The sequence below is a fragment of the Crinia signifera genome, chromosome 7, assembly GCF_055691185.1.
Source record: "Crinia signifera chromosome 7, ASM5569118v1, whole genome shotgun sequence".
Classification (NCBI taxonomy): Eukaryota; Metazoa; Chordata; class Amphibia; order Anura; family Myobatrachidae; genus Crinia; species Crinia signifera.
In genome coordinates this window covers 75,152,626-75,176,188 of record NC_139223.1, presented here as the reverse complement: position 1 = coordinate 75,176,188, position 23,563 = coordinate 75,152,626, and the positions used below count along the sequence as shown (strand labels likewise).

The window sequence follows — 23,563 nt, the reverse complement described above, 5'->3', positions numbered from 1 at the left end:
GCTTTGATTGGATTGTTCAGGTGATGGACGGCTAACGGAAAGAAATGGCCAAGCGTGTGCACAAGCATATGCATGGCCATAGAAATGAAGTGTCCCAAATGCTGGGTGTGAATAGTTGCACCCGTTCACAGCAGAACATTCTCAAGATTTTTTTCTGCGTACTGTGGCATAGATGAGCAATGCTTCATCTGTACAGAGTGAATGTATCATCAATGATAGCAGGCATGCAAAAAAAAAAAAGGGGGGGGGGGGGTTCTGGAAATTCACTTAGCTAGCGCTGAATCAGCAGGACGCAGTTCTCACATCCAATATTTTGTGTTTGGTTTTTTAAATGAAACTATACTTCATTATTTTATTATTTCTCTTTGCATTATGGTTACTCCATGATATCGGAAGTACTGTGTGAGAACTACGTCCTGCTGATGCAGCGCTAGCCAATTTTCAGAACCCTTTTTTTTTTTTGCATATCTGTGATTGTAGGTGAAAGTTTTGGGAACTGCACTATCTGTTAAGTCACCAGGTTAGCTGCTCCTGCTAAGCGCACTCTCAGTTGTTTCACACTCCTTTATCTGCTAATGATAGCAGGCAGCCTGAGAAGGTCCCGGTATAAAAAGGGGCATTGCCAATGGTATAATAATAATTTGTTGGTGGTGCAGCTGTGTGCTGGCAGCCCATCGTCCGGCACACATCGTCCGAGAGAGGGGACAGGCTGCTGCGGCCTCTCTCCCCTGCTCTGCACATGGCACTGAGTGGTGTGTGCTGAGCAGGGGTAGAAAGACTGTGCTGCTGAGGCAGCCTGTCCTCTGTACTCCCACTGTCCGGCTCTCTGCAGTGGGGAAGGGGAGCAGGGAACCCAAGCCCCTCCCATCAGACCCAGGCCCGGGTAAAAAATACCCGCTCCCCCCCTCGAAGGCCCTGGGTGTACTAAGCCACGTGGAGTGATTAAGTGAAGAAAGATAAAAGTACCAGCCAATCAGCCCTTAGCTGCCATTTTACAGGCTGTGCCTCTACCCTGTATCAGCATCCTAGGCTTTAGGAGTGATTTTGCGCAGCATGTATGGCGAGCGATGATGGGGTTAAAAAAAAAAAAAAAAAAAAAACGCTCAGTACATGTGATTTTCGCCCGTCCAAGCAATATTCCCAGAAGGGGTGGACCGCTGTCCATAGCACCATGCTATGGAAAGACATCCACCCAATCGCTCATCTGCTGGCAGATGAGTGGCGATGGCCGGTGATGATGCGGGAGCGTGCATCAGCGCTGATCCTTCATCACCGGGCCGTACACACTGGGTCGGCTTTTGAGCTGAAAGCAGGTCAAAACAACAAAACGGAGCGGCTTTTAATTGTTAATGTTAATTTATAAAACAGTCAGACATGTGCATGGTTACCGGTTAATCATTTCTGCCAATGATACACACATCTTAGAATGCAGATATTTTGCCACATACCTGGAGGCTGCACAGGCATTGGCTGAATCATATAAGGAGCAGGAGTGTTCATATGCTTTGCTTCCATCCCCGGATGAGGAGGGGGATACTGCGGCTGGCTGTATGTGGCCTCTTCATAGGAAGGTGGTGCAGATGGAACCACATATTGTCCTGGGATTGCTTGATAATCTTTAGTGGATTGCATTGTGACCTGGAACAAAGAAAATTAATCATCATATTTCTTCTACGTCTGAAACACACAGAAAGTCAGAAATCTACGAAAGTTTGAGGTCTTGGATATGTGAATACACCAAGCCCAGTACTTTGATTGGCTGTGAGTAGGCAAGAAAAAAACAATAGAATTCCACATGTAACATTAAACACACAATAAATGTTTGTTAATGTGGACAACCCAAATGGTCGTACTCACAAACAAAATAATGTTTGGTCAAATTTGACAGCCCTTTTATATAATAATATTTATATAGGGTTTTTTCTTCAACAGGACTAAAGATACGATTTGTTACCTGCAGTCCAAAAAGAGACAGTTTTTTTCTCATGAAGGCGGAGGTGAACTTTGATCAACAATTTTTAATTTACAACCTTGGAAAGGGGCAGTGCACCTGCTTCTAAAATAGGTGTACAATGGTTGAACTCAGCGCTAATATGAAGCAGCTCTTAATAGAATAACGTTTTAAGATTTTGGGGTGTAAGAACTAAAATTTGGGGCAGGACAGAAAATATAAAATAAACAGTGAGCACCTGTAAAATAGAAATGAATTGTTAAAATCAATGTTTACACTCCTTTGGGAAGATGGAGTTCCCATTCGAACCAAGTGATTTTGGCGTAGTGCACTAAGCGATTTTGCCTAAGCTAGTCAAAATTGACTTTCCTGCACTGTCCATATTGCAGGGTGATAGCACTGCCGCAGGGCCACACATTTATTTTCCCCACAATGTACACACACAGGGCGATTCTGGCTTAATTGCTAGGTGATTTTGACTATCTAGGCAAGAATCGCCTGGCCAAATCACAACTGGTGTACATGGCTAAAAGCACCAAATCCACACCGATTAGCAACAAGTTATCTTCTAAAAAAATAAAAGAATAGGTAATATGGCGACACACTTAACAAAGGTTACTTCTACAGTACATAAGAGTGTGCAAAGGGCAATGGATAAAAATAAAACCTTTAAACACACCCTATATTAGAAAAAAAGGCTGCCACTGAGCTTTGTAGAGTTGCTGGCCTGCTAATTGAGAGTGGAGAGGGATCATGGTAGCAAACACAGTACTAGGAAGGGAGGGGAAGCCCCAGCAAGGCTCTCACCAGCAGATATGTGTGCTCAGCCAGCCACACAGCTGGCAAGTATGGGGGGGGGGGGGGGGGGGTGCTGTTAGTATCCTGCCAGTCAGGAGACCAGCATCCCAAACATAAGTAGGGGAGTGCAGGAGGAAGGTAAGTGACCCCTCTCAGGATTCCCCTCATCAGGATACTGGTTTTGTTATTCTGACCACTTGTTATCCATATATATTGCAGTAGAGATGACAAGTGCCCAGTATAAGTGTGACAGTTGGAGTACAGCCGTGCAGAGCCAAGGTGCCGATACATGGTTCTATGTACTGTGCACTCCCACACACATTCCATGATAAAGTATGTGCTGTCCATACTTTTTAAACTAGATTGCACCGCATTCAAAACACACAGTGCTTTAGCACATTGCATGTTTTTTGTACTAGATGAAATGCTATTTAGTTTAAGATTCCCGGTGCGCCTCACATTGTGTATAGGCACCTTCAGACCATAAAGCGGACAGCTGAACCTAAGATGCAGGGCAGGAAGGTGAGGGAGGGGGGGGGGGGGGGGGACAGGAATGGACAGACAAATGCCAAGCCAGGTGAGATAGCAGGGGGAGGCAGTGATGGTACAAGCCACATAGGTTGCCTGATAGGTAGGCCTGCGGAACTATCAGAAAGGACCGGGATAAAAAAAAAAAAAAGGAGGATTCAGTTTGCAGTGTTGGTAGAATCCTGAGCACTAGTTAGGACAATATAACATGTATGGTGTGTGGGAGCAAAGATAAAAACTCACTTGCTCCCACATGCAGAAAAACTAGGTGAGAATATTAAACTTGTATGAGGTATTCCAACTAACCGTCCGTTTCCCCCAAACTGAACTATAAGTGGGCGGACATTGAGTAACAGTGTACTATTACTGTTGTCCCTATCCACATACCCACTGTTGAGATACCCCTGTCAGTTCAGGATCAGAGGCAGTTCATTCCTGATGCCAAGCTGCCCCTGTAACCCAGTGGTCTCACTCAAGGATGTCCATGGTGCACCCCAACTACTCTGTAACTGTACTGCACCCCAGTCCCCCCAGTACAAGTGGCAAGGCACCTCCCCTGTCCTGATCTCTATATCACACCCTTGCCTCACCCATCCTCCATGACCTCTCGATCTCTACTCCCTATCCTTTTAAAATAAAAAATACGACATGCTAAAGTTATGTTTCAGATATGTAAAAAGTTTTGTTTTGTTTTTTAAACAATTTGTTTTTTAACATGAAGTAGGCAGAACCTGTTTGCCTACGGCTGTGACATCACAACTTGGAGAGAAGTTAGCCAGTGTTCTGAAAATAGTTAATAGGTTAGCTGGTCTGGTTACACGTGTAGGGCAGCGTTTTGGTGGACTGTTGGAGGAAAGTTGGTCTGGTGTATGGCCCACATTAAATCATGCTTCAATCAATGAAGACAAATCATGTTGGAACGTAGAAAAATTACCTCACACTTAGCAATAACTGCCAAGAGACTCTGATAGCTCCTGTAGCTCCATTCTGTTGGCCACAATTCTACAAGTACAAATCACTAGAGATTCCATTTGGGGAATGTGAATACAGACAATGGAGTACAGTTAATGTTGCACTGAAATGAGCTCACTGCATATTAATTATCAAGCATGATAAAGCTGTGCAAACATGTATCCATGTGGCCCTCCCACACTGACCCTCCCGCGCCCAGCCTGGACGATTGCAACTTTCCGAGGTACTTGTGTATTTTGGCGGCGCCCCCGATGTCCGTCGTACGACGAACAGATCGCATCGCATCGCATGCCATGCACCCGATGGCATGCGATGCAACGCGATTTTGACCCCCTATACGACCAAAAATCGTATAAGCACCCTAAAGGGTGCTTTTGAGCAACCAAATGGGTGCTTACAATGTTAAATGCACCCCCACACCACTCCCCACTATAAACGTGAACCCGAAGCGTGGCGAGCGCAGCGAGCCCGCGAGGGGCGGCGGTACGCGTCCTACGACCTTTTCATACCCCCACTATCCACGTCGAGTTGAGAATAGAATAGTGTGGCGAGCGCAGCGAGCCACCGAGCCCGAAGCGTGGCGAGCGCAGTGAGCCCCGCGAGGGGACGCGGATACCTTCACAGTTATACGCGTCCCCTCGCGGGCTTCACAGATGTCCGTGGCGACGCGTTTACCTTTGAAGCCCGCGAGGGGACGCGTTTACCTGTGAAGGTATCCGCGTGCGCTCGCCACGCTTTGGGCTCGGTGGCTCGCTGCGCTCGCCACACTATTCTATTCTCAACTCCACGCCGACGTGGATAGTGGGGGTATGAAAAGGTCGTAGGACGCGTACCGCCGCCCCTCGCTGGCTCGCTGCGCTCGCCACGCTTCGGGTTCACGTTTATAGTGGGGGGTGGCGTGGGGGTGCATTTAACATTGTAAGCACCCATTTGGGTGCTTAACATTGTATAAGCACCCATTAGGGTGCTTATACAATGTTTAATCGCATCGTATGGCATCGTATGCCATGTACAATGGCATACAATTTCAAAATTGTATGCCATCGTGCACTATCGTACGATATCGCATCGCATACCATCGTATGTGTTATGGTATGCGATGCGATGGGCGCCGCCAAAATACACAAGTACCCTTTCCGATTATAGTAGTCCTACAGTATAATCGCTAAAGCGAGGATCTATGTAGAACATAACGGAGAACAAAGTATAGCCTGACATTGCCTAAAGAGATTCAAAGGATGGGCCAGATTGTGTCACCGCATGGCATTTTTTAAGTGGTTGTTACATATGGCACTTAAGTATTGTATTAACTTGTCAACAGAGCATTCAATTTGACAATCATTAATTTTTCAAATAATATAAAAAGGAGGTTAGACTATTTATGTAGCAGTGTATGTATGTATGTATGTATGTATGTATGACAAATATTGGTACTTATGTAGTATCTGGACGCCCGATTTTTTGATTGTATGCCTTAACTTAAGGCATACAATCAGATGCGATGCGATGGACCCGATTATCTTAGGATTCATTGTAAAAATGGTCTTGTTCATTTCCCTACTATCCAAGTGGGCATGGAGTTGGATATAAACCTGTGGCGAGTGAAGCGAGCCACCGAGCCCGAAGCGTGGCGAGCGCAGCGAGCCCCACGAGGGGACGCAGATTATTTAAAATGTATTTCATGTCACCAAAATAATCCGCTGCGCTCGCCACGCTTCGGGCACAGTGGCTCGCTTCACTCGCCACAGGTTTATATCCAACTCCATGCCCACTTGGATAGTAGGGAAATGAACAAGACCATTTTTACAATGAATCCTATGGAAAATCGGGTCGATCGCATCGCATCTGATTGTATGCCTTAAGTTAAGGCATACAATCAAAAAATCGGGCGTCCAGATACTACATAAGTACCCAAATATTTAAGCCAAAGCTCACCCTTGGCCCCTGTAGTTAGGACACACATTTGCCTATACAAGCAGTGCCTTCACTAGCCTACAGCTCACTGACACAATGTGGCTCTGCTCTTGCAACGTGATGAAATTAGAAGCTGATCATTTCATGTATTCCTGCCTGGCTTTGTACCCATTTTCATGTGTGTGAGAAACCAGATCATCCTTAAGGTGCATACACACCGAGCGATTTTCACCCATCCAAGCGATTTTCCCAGGGGGAACGACTTTCCATAGCTGGACTCTATGGAAACCCGTCCAAACCATCGTTCATCTTCTGGTTAATACAAGCAGATAAGTGGTGGTGGTTGACGATGATGATGATGATGATGATGATGATGATGATGAAGCATGCATCAACGCTCATCGATGGCTTGTACACACAGGGTGGCTTTTTAAAGCTTTTTGCTCAGAATTGCTCAGTATGTATGGGCCTCACAGTACAGTACAGGCGGCTTTCGAGAGATACACCGGAAGATTTTGTAGCGAAAAAGTGGCACCAATCTAAAATACATTACTACAATTCTTCTACAACCATTCCATGTCATTCTGAACTAAAACCATGTGTAGCTCATTAAAACATTCCAGAATCTCAGAACTCTTACAAATACGCAAACATTATCCTCCCGTTGACAAGACACAGACTTGCTTGTTTCCCCCTTTGTCATTGCGAAGAAACATATCTGGCAACAAACACAGGGGTTGCTCTGCCTACACAGCAGATGTTTATATTGGCACCAAAAGTGAAAACCATTTGCTGAAGTAGGAATGGAGAGGAGCTGCTGAGAGCCAGCAGATCAGCCTCTCGTGCTACAGATGTGTCCTCCTACATCCTTGCTGCAGCCCTTCTAGTCACGGCTAGTCGTTAGCACGTGTACGTACGCCAGACACCCCCCCCCCCCCCCCCCAAACAAAAAATGCATCTTATTCGCAGCAAACTCTGCCGATTAGAATTATTTTGTATACAGACACTGCTGCAGCCGCACACAGAATATAAGAACGTTGCATAACGATGCCAATAAGATGTATTTTAAGCAAAAAAAAAAAAAGGTACACCAAGTAATCAGAATTGCACAGAAACTGCCAGCTTACTCACGTGAGTATGGGTCATTGATCTGACCCATATTTACACCGACATGCATTGGGTTGACAATCAATAGGTCAACATGACTTTTGGGTATTCTGTCCCAAATGTTGGCATAGTCGACACTATCAAAGTGTACTCACTGCGCTCGCAATGCTTCGGGCACTATTTTATTCTCCCACCATGGTGCAGTGGATGGTAGGGCGTGAAATACCCCGTCAGCACATGTCGGCTCAAAAAGAAAAAAAGTGAAAACTCACGTCGACCTTGCCATTGTCAGCCTAATGCTTGTGTCGACCTTCCAACCCTGTCTACCTCATCCAGGTTGACCTATTTCAGGTGTCCACCTAAGCACCGACAACCTTCACTGGTCAAACCATTGCGTGTCAACCTAATTAAGGTCTACCTAATCGTATCCCAGCCATCTCACAGGGTTTCAGCTTCATGTATAATGCTTATTAGGGTTCCTCTCCCCTCAAATCTATATCCTGCAGACATTGGATAGGAAGATGAAAACATCATGGATTCCATAAATTTAACCTCAAGATTCAAACATTTGAAAAAAGGTGCCCACACACCAGAAAGCATACCTCCCAACTGTCACGATAACAGCGGGACGGTCCCGATTTTCGGGTCCTGTCCCGCTGTCCCACCCGCGGCAGGCATTGTCCAGCTGCGGGGGGTGGCAGTAGGGAGACCCCCCAATCTAATAGAATAGACGCTGTGCGCATGCGCATAGCGTCTATTCTCGTATGGAAATGAGGTTGCGGCTAATTAGCATAAGCCACGCCCTCATTTGCATACGCCCCACCCCCTTTTTGGGCGCTCGCGCACATCAGCACAGAAGTTGGGAGGTATGAGAAAGATCTGCACATAAATTAGCCTTGAAATCTTTTGTACATCTTGGACAAAACATTTCAGGCAAGCACACATGTTCACTAAAGACTTCTGTTAATACCCCATGTGCGTTCCTATTGATCTTTCGCTAAATCTTATGATCTTAAGGCCAGAAGATTTAGCAACAGATCTGCGGGAGCGTGCATCCGTTTGAGACTGGACGATTTGCGGAAAAAAAATAGTCTGAACTGCAAAAAAAAAATTGTTCAGTCAAATCAGTTCATCATGAGCAATTTCAAATCTCTCACAGAAAGTGTTTAGGCAACTTTAGGGAAATGTTTTCTTGGATCGCTGTTGGTTCACAAAATACGGGAGACAAAAGGAGTAGGGGTCCCCCATATTTTGGAAACCAGCACCGAGCTCAAACAGCCATCAGGGTAATGCCACAACCGGGGGACACTTATTATATAAGGTCCCGCAGCCAAAGCATTATCTCTGTGGCTGGTCAGCCTGGTCAGCCTGGTCAGCCTGGGCACCCCCCCCCCCACCCCCCCCCCCACCCCCCAATTAAAGGATTCCCCCCTCCAGGCTGAAGCCCGAGGCTGTCCCTGGGCAGCGGGCACCAGGCTGGTAATTAATAAAATCATTGGTGGCCAGTGTTGCATAAACGTTGGTGGCATAGTATCGCGCCCCCCATACAAGACTGTTAAATCATCGGTGGCTAGTGGTCCCCCACCCACCCTGCAAACTTTTAACCGTTGGTGGCACAGTGGGAACAGAAAAAATACTTACCAAGTCAGGAGTCCAGCGTTGCGTCCTCCTGCAGCTTCCACCGAGTGAAGAGGGTGGGGCAGAGAGCAGCGGGTCTTCTCGGGATGTCATCAGCGGGGCTTCTCTGTGGCAGCAAGGATTCTCGGTGGCGTCAGCGGTCTTCTTGGCAGCGTCAGCGGGGCTTCTCCGGAGTCTTCAGTGACAGTCGCTCTCAGGGCCCTGCTCATCCCCATGCCACAAATGCGGAAGATGAGCAGGAGCTTCTGAGCAACTGCACTGCATTATATGGCTTGGCCGTTCTGAATTTTGGACAGATTCAGAACGGCGGGGCTGTGCATTTAAATCGCGATTTACATGCGTTTCCAGGCATTTTCTGAGTAATTTATCAAAATCGCTCTGAAAATGCTTGCAAGTCACCCAGTGTGTGGGGCACATACTTTTTTTTTTCATTTCTATAGGGCATTTATCTATATAAACCTTAGACCAGGATGCTGGCCGGAAAATTAAGGTTAGACAAATATTTAATTAACAATGATTGTGGTATCTAGCGCTACACCCACAGTACACAATGGCCCTTATTCTGGTTCACTTGCAAAGGCAAATTCCTTCTCAAATAGACAAAACCATCTGCAATGCAGGGGGCAAATGTAACATATGCAGAGAGAATTAGATTTGGGTGGGGTTTTTCTTCAAAGTGATACATTGAAGTGTAAAAATAAAACGGCCAGTATTTCCCCTGCACAGAAACAAAATAACCCACACAAATCTATATCTCTCTGCGCGTTACATCTCCCCCCCCCCCCATATGCCGCTGCTTCCTCCACCCATGTCAGCGCAGGGCAATGACCGCTGATGTACTACCATTTTGGATTTTGTCAGCTGACTACATCACCTCGACAGCCAACCTGAGACAAGCAGCGTCTATATAAACCCTTCCATTCCACTAGCACAATGCCAGATAAACTAGTCGCATTGCTGATTACCTGGTTTGCAGAGTCTGCATACTCCACCTGAGATTCCTGCGTTTCAGATCTTTGTGTGTAGTTAACCTTTGATATTCCTTCAAGCGACTCTGCTAGGTCTACAACTTCCAGCCTAACTACTGAATACTCATGTCAACTGGCTATTATTATTATTATTATCATTATCTCCAATATTCCTCTGTAGTGAGCACATCATTTAGTGGGTTCATTTTCTGTTTTCTACTACAGTAAGCACTCTACACACGGACAAAGACTTGGTAAATATAACCATCCCCAGCATTGTTGTATTGCTTTACAGGTCTGAGCCTGGGTTCAGTGTTATGCAATACAGCAGTGGTTCTAAACCTCGGTCTTCAAGGACCCCCAACAGTGCAGGTTTTTCAAGTCTCCACACAGAATCACAGGTGAACTAATTAGCTCCACCTGTGATCTTTTAAAATGTGGCAGTGAATAATGGGGCAGATGTATTAAGCCTTAACAAGAGATAAATGCAAGGGTGATAAGTAGAGATAAACGTCCAGCCAATCAGCTCCTTACTGAGTTTTTTTAATCACACCCTGTAACATGGCAGTTAGGATGTGATTGGCTGGACGTTTATCTCTCCAAAGGGCTAGATTCTCTAAGCTTCAAAAGTGATAAAATGGAGAGTGATAAACAGCCAGCCAATTGGCTCCTACCTGCCATGTCACAGACTGTGTTTGAAAAATGTCAGACAGGAGCTGATTGGCTGGCTGTTTATCATTCTCCATATTATCACTTTTGAAGCTTAGAGCATCTGACCCTTTATCACCCTTGCATTCATCTCTTGTTAAGGCCTAGCGGCCAATCAGAAACAGAGAAATTCACCTTCTAATTGGCCGCTAGGCGGCCAATAGAATCATTCGGATGAGAGGCGCGGAAGATGAAACATCTCTGCGCCTCTCAGTCCATGAGCGGGGGTTACCGGCGGCTGATGCGGTGGACTATGGCGGAGACAGAGAAGATGACGGGATCTTCGCCAGAGGACCTGGTGAGTAGGATTTCCTTCCACACGTTCCCCCTATGGATTTTATCAGATCCTGAAGCCCTGGAGCCCCGGACTCTGATGCCCGGGACCTACCTACGGGCTCAAGATAGGTAAGTATCAGTATGCGTGTGTAATGTATGTATTAAACTTTTATTTTTCTGTGTTGTCAGTGTGTGTTTATTGAACTATTTATTTTACTGTAGAAGTACAAGTGCCAGCGGGCCCTTTAATGCCCTGCATGCTGGGACTTGTGGTTCTACAAGTCCCAGCATGTCGGGGAGGCTTGCTGGGACTCATAGTTCCACAGAAAAAGACTATAGTTTATTCTATGTTTTAACACTCAATCAGCCCGGTGACCACCGCACAGGGTCACCGGGGACAGCACCAGGCTTCAGCCTGGAGAAGGGGTTTTGGCCACGGGAGAATGTTTTGGCCACGGGAATATATATATATATATATATATATATATATATATATATATATATATATATATATATATATATATATATTTATTTTTTATTTTTTATAGTGTCCCCCGGCTGTGACATTACAAGTGTACACCCCCCCTCCATCTTTACTATTATAAACGGGTGGGAATGGGACAAAAACGGCTTTTAAACGGTATATTACCGTTTAAAAGCTGCAGTGGGAAAGGGTCTTTATGGCTCTTACACATTTAAAGACCTGTTTAAAAAATACAGGTCTTTACCCGTTTAGGCAGTGGGAAAGCAGCATTATATAGTGCAGCATATGTGGTAGGGAATATAGATTGTAAGCTCCACTGGGGAAGGGACGTTTTCCAGGTCACCCAGCAGGTGACTCATTATTCACCGACACATTTTTTAAGACCCACAGATGAGGCTAATTACTTCACTTGTGATTCTGTGTGGAGACCTGGAAAACGTAAACTGTTGGGGGGTCCTGAGGACCGAGGTTGAGAACCACTGTTCTAGATAATATAATATATATAGTATGTGATTGGTTGCCCATGGCAACATCCACTCTTCAATAGAACCCCCATCTTAGTAGATTTTTGACAATAATTAAAAGCAATATTTCCCATCCAAGTTCATAGGTTATCAATCGGCTGTAATGCACAGCTTTTTCTATAGGAAGAGTCAGAATGGAAAAACAGTTACCAATATTGATATTTTTCTACTAAATAGATAACACAACAGAATAGTGCACAGCAAATCACATCTGCTTACATAGGACAGATCTAGCAGGAAGAACGACTTGCCATAAAGTACAAAGGTACATGAAGCAGAACAGATAAACAGCTGCTCCGGCTCATATCTATACCTATACGGATCATTTCATTCACACTGCTTATGTTTAGAGTTTAAAAATCATCAACCCTTCATTTAACATGGGGCATGGGGACTCACCTTACGGATGTTCCAGGTAGGTATTTAGGCAAATCTGCTTGCACCTATTCCAGATCTCAGGGGCAGATTTATTCAGCTCAGTGAAGTGATAAAGTGTCCGGTTTTTATCACCGGCCAATCAGCTCCTACCTGTCATTCTTCAAACCAAGCCTGTAACTTCACAGCTAGGAGCTGATTGGCCGGTGATAAAATCCAGACAATATTACTTCACCAAGCTTAATAAATCTGCCCCACAGTTCCTTGCATAATTGACTATTCCAATAATTGGGGCAGATGTATGAAGGTGCGTTATGGGGGAGAAGTGGTATCAGCGTACGTTATGTGCACTGATACCGCTTCTCCCCCATGTATGAAGCAGCCGGTGTACGGTAAAGGACAGCAGGCTGATATGCAGGGCGAATGTATGAACGGTCAGCAGCGCTGACTGTTCCGCATGCTGCCGCTATCTGCTTTTGCCAGTGCCCTATCTCACCGGCAGGGACATCGCTGTCCCTGCTGCAGGCTCTGGACTGCGCTGGAGATCTCGCATGAGTAGCGAGATCCAACGCATGCCCAGTCCAGCCGGCCGGGGAAGGAGACAAAGCCGGAGGGGGCAGTTTGCGCTCACCCACTTCGGCAGACAAGATGTTAATACATGTTGTCGATGTCCCTTACTGCTTCGCTATGCGCCGCTATAATACATCTGCCCCAGTGTGAAGGATGGTGAAAATTATTTTCAACAGAGATAAAACGAACTTAAGGTGGCCATACACGGTGTGATAGCACCATGCAATGCGATGTACGCTCCCGCATGCTGCACATACTTTTGTACTGCCCACGCATCGCATGCAAATTGCATGCGTTGCAATCCAGCCCATAACGGGTGCAATCATTGCACTGTGTATGGGCACCTTTAGTGAGTCTTTAATGGGAAAAACCATGTGCACTGCAGGTGGGGCAGATGTAACATGTGCAGTTACATTTGGGTGAGTCATTTGTTTCTGTGCAGAGTAAATACTGTGCTTTGTTACATCGCAATATAGATTTCATTTTGAACATACCCCAATGTAACTTTGCACATGTTACATCAGCCCCAGTGCAACATGGTTTTGTCCATTAAAGGAGTTTTTGAAAACCAACCAGACTCACCCCCTTAACGCATGTACATCTTTCTAGCTCACACATGCCCAATGTTTTGGGTGCAGAATGGGCAAGGGCATTCCACATTAGGTGCAGCCTGAAGAAAGTCCTGCAGGGCACTCGTGTATAGGAGCAAATAAGGTGCGCTGATTAGAGACTTAAGGCCCCCATACACTATGCAATTTGGTCCTGATTTCACCCAATTCAGATGGATCGGGCAGAGAAATCGTGCCAAATCGCATGTCCAAAACACCCGGTCCTGTGCGCATCGGATCGGAGTCGGGAGGTCGGACCGGCTGCATATAAAATTTACTAAATCTTATGTGCAGCCGGGCAGGGGACGCCGGAGCGGGGAGCTGTGCTCCGGGAAGGTGGAGGGAGCAGGGTGGCGGGGACGCTGTGGGGCGGATGGCGGGGACACTGCTATTAGCGCAGAGGCAGCGGACGCTTCAAGGGACAGAGGCAGCAGTAACGGAGAGCAGGGCAGTGGGAGCTGGTAGCTGTCAGTGCTGGAAAAAAAAAAGCCCATACAATGAATGGGCAGCCTGTGATTGGCTGAGCGCTCTCTTAGCCAGTCAGCAGTTAGCTGAGAGAGTGCTCAGCCAATCACAGGCTGCCCATTCGTTGTATGGGCTTTTTTTTTTCTCAGCACTGACAGCTCCCGCCTCCCCCTCCCCGGCTCTCCATTACTGCCACTTCTATGTCACTGTCCCCTGCACGCTGCCTCTGCCCTTCTAGCAGCGTCCCCGCCGCTCAGTCTTTTTAATAGGATTTTCTCCCACCGCTACGGCGAGCGGGAGAATAGAAAAAATCCTATTCAAAAGACTGGGCGGCCGCTGATTGGCTGAGATTGGCTCTGAATGAGCAAATAGGTAGGAGCTAACCAAGAAAGGGGGCTGTGCCTTTAAACTCTAGGAATTGTAGTGTTTGTATGAAAAGAGTATGGTCAACAGTGAGATTTTAGTTAATTTTCGGATGAGCACAGGAGACAGAGCAAACTTGTAGGGAACCTCTACTAGGTTTTATGGTTGCCTGCAAACACTCATTATTGGATCACTTTCCGCCCTCTTTTTTTGCAGCCAAATATTTTAACTCTTCAGTCCAGAGCACCTGCTGACATTTCTGCACTGCAGTTCCTAAGGTATGGCTTTCGGACAGCAATAAATCCTTAAAACCCACTTCTGGCCAGACTTCTCCGCACAGTAGATAACTGTACCTGAGACTCACTGGCTTATGCTATTTCCAAACATATGGCACTGTTGGACATCTTCCGATTTTGAATGGATGTAAAAGGTAAAGTAAGTTTCGTTGGATGACCACTGTGTCTATGTTCCGCAATGATGCCCGTTTCTTTGTTTTTCTTCAAAAGAGCTTGAACACCATATTGTGAAACCCATTCTACTTTGAAATATTTGCATGAGAGAGACCTTGCTGATGCAGTACAACTACATTGAGTCTTGTTGCTGTGCTCAGTGTTGCTGTGGTGTATGACCTGTGACAAAAAACGGTCTTCCACAAGCTCACCTTTGTAGCAGAGTTTGGTTGTTCCTTACCCAGTTTTAAGCCTTTTACACAGCTGTTTAATATTACGGTGTTTCATCCTACATATGAATAGGATGATCATTATCATGTGTTTGGTAGGATACAAATCTAGTCATACACCTGACTAGAATCCTACAAAATACCTGATTTGTGCAAGTGTACCTAGAAGATGCGATGCTGTTTTGAAGGCAAAAGGTGGTCACACCAAATACTGATTTGATTTAGATTACACTTCCCAACTTTTTTTTTTTAGCAATTAACAAAATGCAAACTATTAAAACGTCATATTTTGAAATAATTCTAACTTTGCAGCATTTTCTCAGACCTACCTAAAAAAACTTTAGACAGGATCACTATTGAACAGCAGGGTATAGTTTAAGTTGATCCAGGCCCAGTGTGGTCAAGTCTAAAGCAAGCCTGATTGCAGACACCAGTCATTTGGTTTGAAAAAGCTTTCAGGGACAAGACAGTTCTGGACAATATAAAACAGATGATAGGCCTGAAAGAGGTTAGCATAAAGGTGTCCTGAACCTAATTGTTTCTGAAGGAATTCACACCCGGTTTGTAAACAAAAGCCAATTTAGTCAGGCCCCCCCTGCCTGGGATGGATCGGCACCACCATCTGATTGCCTGGCTGCCACCCGGTATACCGGTCTCAGCCTAGCTAATGCTCCAGCAACAATCAGCTGATCAACTCCACTGCCATCCGAGCCCGAGTCGCCAGGCCCTGCAGTTTTGTTTTTTTAACACAGTCTTTAAAATGTAAGACCTAAGCTGATCAGGAAGTATTATATCCATATCTCACAACTGTCCCGATACAGCAGGACAGTCTGGCTAATTGGAGAGGCAGTTGGCGGAGCTCTGCAGAACAATGGGTGATTGATGAAGAGATGTCACATGCACGCACTGTGCACACCCCCAAAGTGATAAAAATTGTGGGGTTGCAGCAATAGGACACACCCCCTCTGGCCAATGACACACCCACCGGCCAGTAGCTCTGCTCCTTTCAGGTCCCACGTTCAGAAAACCAAAAATTGGGAGGTTTGTTTTATCTCTCACAATTACCTCTCTCTCCAGACTTTGATTACCAGCTCCGTTAGGGGGATGTACTAACTTCCGCCGCCCCACATCGCCGGCTACCGCATCGATAATCGCATATGCAGTAACATACAGTATGCGATTAGTATCGCAATGTACAGCTCTTGCGTTAAGAGCTTCCCTTTGAGAAGCAGTCCCCAGCGGGGAAACAGGTCCTGGTGTCTCTCCCGCCCCTCCTGTGCCAGGCTGGTGGCTTCTTGGTGCAGGGACTTGGTTTGGTTCTAGGGAGGAGGAGGCCACTGGTTCAGGCAGCACAGCAGGAGGCTGCCCGGACATTAGGTGAGAGGGGAGCAGTTCGGCCAGTGCAGGGCAGCAGGGGTCGGTGCGGGGTGGCCCATTGTTGGGATTTACTTCATACAAAAGTGTGCTATAAACCCTGATAACAGGGTTTTTACCGTATTTTTGTTTTAGAGCATCCTGCAATATTAAACATTTACAACCCTATTAAAAAAAAAAAAAAACAGAAACTATGCTTAACATGCTATGAAAACATGAACTTATTACTAATGCACCATTTATATATTGTGCAAAGCCACCGACATTATGGATTGCACTACATTGTTAAGCAAAATTATTGCAATCATATTACATAACCTGTGCTATTTAACCAGAATACATTCCCTGCACGTGAAACTATTCACTGTTCATAAAAAACGAAACTGAAAGTAGATTAGGACAGGAAAAGAAATTTCCTTTACTGCATTCGTTCTAGCATCTCTTCGAATTTAAGTTTATTTAACTTTTTACCTAAAATAAGTGTTTTACATGACTCACCACAGTGAAAAAATAGAGCAAAAAAGCCATGTGATCAGAGGTTATGAGGACAGGCCTTACAGACCGGAGTGACTTCACCTTCCATCTGGAAACTGTGACTGTGTGCCCTCTGAGAGCAGGGTGACATTTGAGTTGGATAGCTGCCAAGCAGCCAAGAACTATAGTTGTGTATTCAGTAAGAAATGCCCCAGGGATTGGCCCAATCATGTAAGATTTGTGTTGTGCTAATTCCATATTGCAATCATATACACGGGAAGAACATGGTTTTAAGAAATGTAAAAGTTCTACTGATGAGCAATTTTTGGGATAATAAAATATTCTTTATTGAGACACTGGGGGGTTTATTTAGACAGTGCTTCCCAATGGGTTTGAGGTGAAAAATTAAAGCGGCACTAACAATTGTGCTTTACAGTGATGAGTGCCATTGACGTTTTCATCTTCAGGATGCATAGAATACAGCCCCAGATGTGAAAATACTTCCCACGCTGACAGCAATAGAGAGCAGCAGTGCAGTGATTGCCACCACTGGGCTGCAGTGCTGACCAAAGTCTGCATTGGGTAACTATATACAGGCACATATACTGTAAACACGAATAAAAAAAAGTTGCATGCAAGATATGTGCTAGCTCCTTACCTGGGGATCAGCAGCTGCCACAATAGTGAAGGCCAAAAGCTTACAGCTTTCAGCCTGTCGATCATCAATAAGCCCACCCCCAGACTCTCATTGGCTAGTTTCACAGGAGTCTGGGGGAAAGGTTAATTGACAATAGAGAGGCTGAGGGCGGGATGTACTAACGGGAAAATGCGGTAAAACACCCGTTTTACCGCATTTTCCTATGTATCAATACCCGTCCGCAGCGTTTTCGCTAGGCAGGGTATCGCCACCCTCTGGGTGGCGATACCCTATAGAAGCCTATGGGCTTCTTTCGCCGCCCGCCATCCGTGCGCCCACCCCCTCCCGTCCTCCTGTGATCATCTCCTCCCCCTGGTGTCACAGCCGGCAGGACATCCGGCTTCAGGGGGGAGGAGGAGACACAGGGGGATGCTGGCAGCCGCCGGGAGGTGACGGAGACCCCCGCAGCCAACATCACAGGTATCGCGGGGGTCTCCGTTACCGCAGCCCGATGCTGGCCGCATATGTTAGTACATATGCGGTAGCATCGCGGCGGCTGCCGTGCGAAGGGCGGAGGTGTATGTTGATACATCCCGCCCTGAGTGCTGTAAGCCTGAACTGTTACCGCCTGCCCCTCGGTAAGGGGCAGGCGATACAAAGTCCCCAATAATCCACAGCATGCGCTGGCTTATCGTGGCTAATTGGATAGCCCCTGGCAGGACAATAGGATAACCCCCTAAGCATGTGATGACAGTGATCTATAAAAGATCTGTTATCTAAATCAACATCAAAAACCACATTTAGGGGTCTATTTGTGAAGCTGTGAAAATAATGTAAACATTTTCTAGTTGAGCACTTGCCCATGGCAACCAATCAGTTGCTATGTATAATATTATAGAACGCACTTGATAAATGTTACCTCAAAGCTTATTGGTTGCCATTGACAACTTCTCCACTGGCTCACTTCATTATTTTCATTACTTCGTGAACAGGCTCCATATATCCCCATTTATGGCAGCACAGATGGTGTAATGGTTTGCATTGCTGCCTCACTGCACTAAGTTCGATTCCCTCTATGTCCCCAACGAGTTTGTATATTCTCCCTATGCTTGCGTGAGTTTCCTCAGGGAACTCCGGATTTCTGCCACAATCCAAAAATATACTGGTAGGCTACTTGGCTCGCAACTAAAATTAACCCTTGAATATTTGTGTGTGCGTGCAGGTGCATATGTCGCAGGGAATATAGATTGTAAGCTCCACTGGGGCAGGGACTGACGTGAATGTTCAAATATTCTCTGTAAAGCGCTGCTGGATTTATGTACAGATGGAGCCGGGCTGGTGAATCGCCAGAACGTCACCGCTGGTGATCCGCCAGCAGTCTGGCTCTTCATCTGACTGAGACGCGCATGCGTCTCACACGCACGCACGTCTCAGTTTCCGAGTGGCGGGACGACGGGAACCTGTCCGTCTCCGCTTCAGGGAGATGGACCCCGGGTGACCGCCGACAAGCCAGCGGGGACCCGGGGTAAGCTGTCGGAAAGGGACGTGCGCGCGTCCCCTTTCGCAGATACAGATGGCAAGGGATGGCGGCTGGCGTCGCCATCCCCTGCAAACAAGAGACCCGCTCCATCTGTACGCTATATAAATAGCTGGTAATAACTAATATATACATATTACGCCATGTGACCTTAGTGTGTGGTCAAATTCTGGTATGGTCAAAATGGAGCACAATAAAAAAGTTACAGCAATAGCACTCAAGGAGTTAACATGTCACACCTTTACTACAGCAAAGCCACACATTAAGGAAACTTTCATCTAAAATGAATATGTCCCTATGCCAAAAAATATAACTAGAGATGTGCAGCTCCCGATTTACCCTGATCTTAAAACTGGATCTTATTGGCTATCAGCTGTCACATGTTTTGGCTCCAATACATGTGACAGCTGAATATCCAATAAGATCCCATTTTGAGATCCGGGTAAATGAGAACGTGCACATCCTAATTATAACAGATCCCAAGCTACCAAGACCATTCTAGTCAGCGAGAAGTAACCAGATACAGCTCAGGGTTGCTTTGGGCACCCTCTAACTTCCAACAATGGCTGCACATGTCCCAAAATGCCAATAATTCATTAAATTATTTAAGCTACAGAACTGTCTGCATTAAAGAGTCAGCGGTTATATTGCACAAGTACTGAAAAATGTAAAAAAAAATAATAATAATCATTTTAAGCTTGCAAGCAGGGCCCTCCTACCTCTATGGGGTATATTTAATGTGGAGGGGAGCGAGCGCCTGACAGGGAGCAGCACCAATAGCTCACCATCAGTGCGTTAGAACAATATCGTCCGTCCGCAGACGTACTGTTAACTATGCTAGTGGCTGCCAATCATAAAATTACAATCACCTGTGTTGAACGAATTCATTGTAAAAAAAGGTTTTTTCATCACAGGTGACAGCAATAACACATTAAGAGGGAAGTCCAGGAACAAACAGGTGATAATAATCACAAGTTAAGAGGGAAGTCCAGGAAGAGCACAGTTTTCATCCTGGGATGGGCATTGCTGGGAGCTATGTACAGATGACAGGTAGGCAGTTTCTTAAATTTCCTTTTTTATTTAAAGCGTATCAATAAAAAACAACTTTTAGCCTAGGGTTCTGTGAAACAAATGCTGATGGTCTAGGGTACTGGATCTCAAACTCGGTCCTCAGGACCCCACACACTGCATGTTTTGCAGGTCTCACAGAATCACAAGTGAAATAATTAGCTCCACCTGGGATTTCGGCGTCAGGATTTTGACCGCTGGGATTCTAACTGCATCCCGTAGGGTACTATGCATGGAATCATTCACCTATAAAAGCTCAAGAAATTAATTTGCACTAAAAGCATACCTCCCAACATGACCCATTCCAGGAGGGACAGAATTCTCTTAATGTAGGAGGTACCATTACCTGTTTTAAACAGGTTCATTTACAAGAAAGGTGTTTCACCATAGGTGATGGTAATCATACATTAAGAGGGAATTGTCATCTTCAGCATATAAAAGTGGAATCATAACATGTGTACGGATCACTGCATTGGACTACTATACTATTGCATATCTCTATTATTGTAATGGGAGCTGCCACCTTTTACTGGCCACATGTTTCCTGGTTGTCAGTGCAGATTGTAGAGGCAACCACGGAGTTTCCCCAGTGGAAAATAAATTGCCCCCAATAAGTTACACAATGCTTTTGAAATGTCATGTCCAGGCCGCAGAGCTGGATGGAAGATCAGATGATGAGCAGAGAGACAAGAGATATACTGTCAGATAACTGTACTGACCTAATATAGGTAGTTGGAAAACAGTGCAGCCTGCCAGAGTATTCCCGCAAGCTGCGGATTAGCCAGCAAGAACAGAGAACCCGGATCCAAGTACAGTGACCATCAGCCCAGCCCGGGATATAAATGCTCACATACATGTACTGTATATAGCTACTGCCATACATTACACCGCAAGTACTCAGCAAGAGTCCCCCACCCATCAGAAGAACGTCTGTGCCCCCACCAGGCTTCTCAGGAACTTCATGCGGTTCTATACAGCAGAGAAAAAAGTTCCAGACTTACTACAAGCGCCGCACACAGGTTCCGACCACGTCCTTCGGGTTCTGGGAAGCTGCTGCTGCTGCCCTTGTCAGGCGGCCGGGCGTGTGTTCTGTACGATCGCAGCTGAAGCTCCAACAACTCTCAAGTAGTCCGACTGAACTTGTGAACGGGGGTTACGGGAGCGCGCTGCGCGCACCAGACTTACAGCACAGGATAATCCACCCCTCTCCGTACAGGGCTCCAAGGAGTCTGCATTTGGTGTCACAGTGGGGGCAGGGAGGGAGTGGGTGGCCGTGGTCAGCGCGAGCCCTGCCGTGAAGAAGAAATACAGTGGCCAGGAACAGGATAGGGCGAGGTAGACGCATTGGGCAACGGGAGTTTTTGAGATGGTATATTTCTGTGTGTACTGGATAGAAGCCTCTACTGTACTGGATAGAAGAAAATATGTATTTGCAGTAGTCATCTCATACTGCAAGTGCCAAAACTCAGGGGCAAACGCAGGATTTGCTAGGGGAGGTTTCCAGAGGGGTGAAGAGACAGACACATGGGGTTGAGACTGAGGTGAATCACATACCTCCCAACTTTTGACCTGAGGAAATAGGGACACTCGCGAGCGCCCGAAAAGGGGGCGGGGCGTATGCAAATGAGGGCGCGGCTTATGCTAATTAGCCGCGACCTCATTTTCATACGAGAATAGACGCTGTGCGCATGCGCACAGCGTCTATTCTACTAGATTGGGGTGTCTCCCAACTGCCACCCCCCGCAGCGGGACAATGCCTGCCGCGGGTGGGACAGCGGGACAGGACCCGAAAATCGGGACTGTCCCTCTAAAATCGTGACAGTTGGGAGGTATGGAATCAGTATATACCCATTAAACAAGAACCTCCCAACACTACCCTCTCTCATGGGCGCCGGAACGGGGGGGGCGAGGGGGCAGCTTGACCCCCCCCCAAATTACTGAGGCGCTAAAGTACCGTTGTCTGGGGGCGCTGTCAGGGCCGGCGACAGGGGGGGTCAAGGGGGACATGTGTGACGGGCCCCGGCGATCTGAAGGGCCCCAGAGCCCGGGCGGGGCACGTCTGTGTCTTGATGTATGTGTGAGGTCTTTTCTACACTCACATATCCTGCAGTGCTATGTGCACTGGCGCCGCTGCGCCGGGTCTCTCCATCCGTCCTCCCTGTCAGACTCAGTCCCCTCCCTGCCGGCCGCCCTGCCCAGCGGTGTTTGATTGACACTTACAGTGTCCGACGCCGTGGCCGCCCGCCCCCTGCTGCTTCAGCGACGAGTGTCGCATGGGCATGGCATCCAGCATCCAGGTCCCCAGCGCGCTCCAACCCCATCCTGCTGCGGCCAGCGTGTCTGCCCTGCTGTGTATGGGAGGGATCCAGGCAGCAAAACAAAAAAAGTAAGTTAAGGAGATCTCTAAACTTGCTCACAATTTGAGTTAATTATTATTATTATTATTATAATTTTATTTATAAGGCGCCACAAGTGTTTCGCAGCGCCGTACAAAGGAACAATACAGGGAGACAAAACTTGGCATAACATTGAATAAATAACAAAAATACAGTACAAATAAAAGAGCACCACAGTTCAATACACATTACAGCTTAAATGTAAGTAGTGAGGACCCAATCAACATACAACTAGAGGCTTGAGGCCAATGATGGAGATGAGTATGAAGATGGTCACTGGGTGTTGGAGTAAAGGAGAGCAGTGAGTGAAATGTGAAGAGAAGTGGGCTTTGACAACAGGAGGGAAGAGGGCCCTACTCGGAGGAGCTTACAATCTAGTAGGAAGGGGAGACAGACAGATTACAAGAGGTGCAAGCGAGGGGGTGGTGGTTATATAGCAGGATGTAAACAGGCAAGGGGTCGGAGAACCAGCTGGTTTATGCAGTGGAAGGGTACGCTTTGATGAAAAGGTGAGTTTTCAGTGCCCGTTTGAAGCTTTGCAAGGTCGGGGAGAGTCTAATGGAGCGAGGGAGTGCGTTCCACTGAAGGGGTGCAGCACGGGCAAAGTCCTGTACTCTAGCATGGGAAGCAGTGATCAGGGTGGAGGAGAGACGACAGTCGTCAGCTGACCGTAGAGGGCGGGAGGGTGTATGAATGGAGATGAGGTTAGAGATATATGGAGCAATGGAATTAGAGATGGCCCTGTATGTGAGTGTGAGGTGTTTGAAGAGGATTCTGTAGGGGAATGGAAGCCAGTGCAGATTTTGTTGAAGGGGAGTAGCAGAATTAGAGCGGCGGGAGAGGAAGATAAGCATCTGACACCCTGTTAATGTACATTGGGGATGTATTAAGTTATGGGGAGTGTGTGAACAATTGATGTTCTGGGCATATGAGTGGTGTGGGGACATTTTCTGGGCAAATGAGGGTTATAGGGACATGTGCTGAACATATGAGGGATGTGGGGACATGTGCTGGACATATGAGGGATGTAGGGGCATGTGCTGGGCATATGAGGGATGTGGGGGCATGTGCTGGACATATGAGGGATGTGGGGGCATGTGCTGGACATATGAGGGATGTGGGGACATGTGCTGGACATATGAGGGATGT

At 46.6% G+C, this 23,563-nt stretch overlaps 1 protein-coding gene across 1 annotated transcript in view; it reads right to left on the bottom strand.

Annotated features, from left to right (window-relative positions):
• LITAF (lipopolysaccharide induced TNF factor) overlaps nucleotides 1–21,552 on the bottom strand; it is a 37,711-nt gene extending 16,159 nt beyond the window's left edge. The window contains exons 1-2 of the mRNA XM_083153343.1: nucleotides 21,020–21,552; nucleotides 1,449–1,638 (exon numbers count right to left, since the gene is read on the bottom strand). Of these exons, the coding sequence (XP_083009469.1) occupies nucleotides 1,449–1,632 (184 nt within the window). The 5' untranslated portion in view covers nucleotides 1,633–1,638; nucleotides 21,020–21,552. The remainder of the gene's footprint in view (nucleotides 1–1,448; nucleotides 1,639–21,019) is intronic.
• Between the last annotated feature and the right edge of the window lie 2,011 nt (nucleotides 21,553–23,563).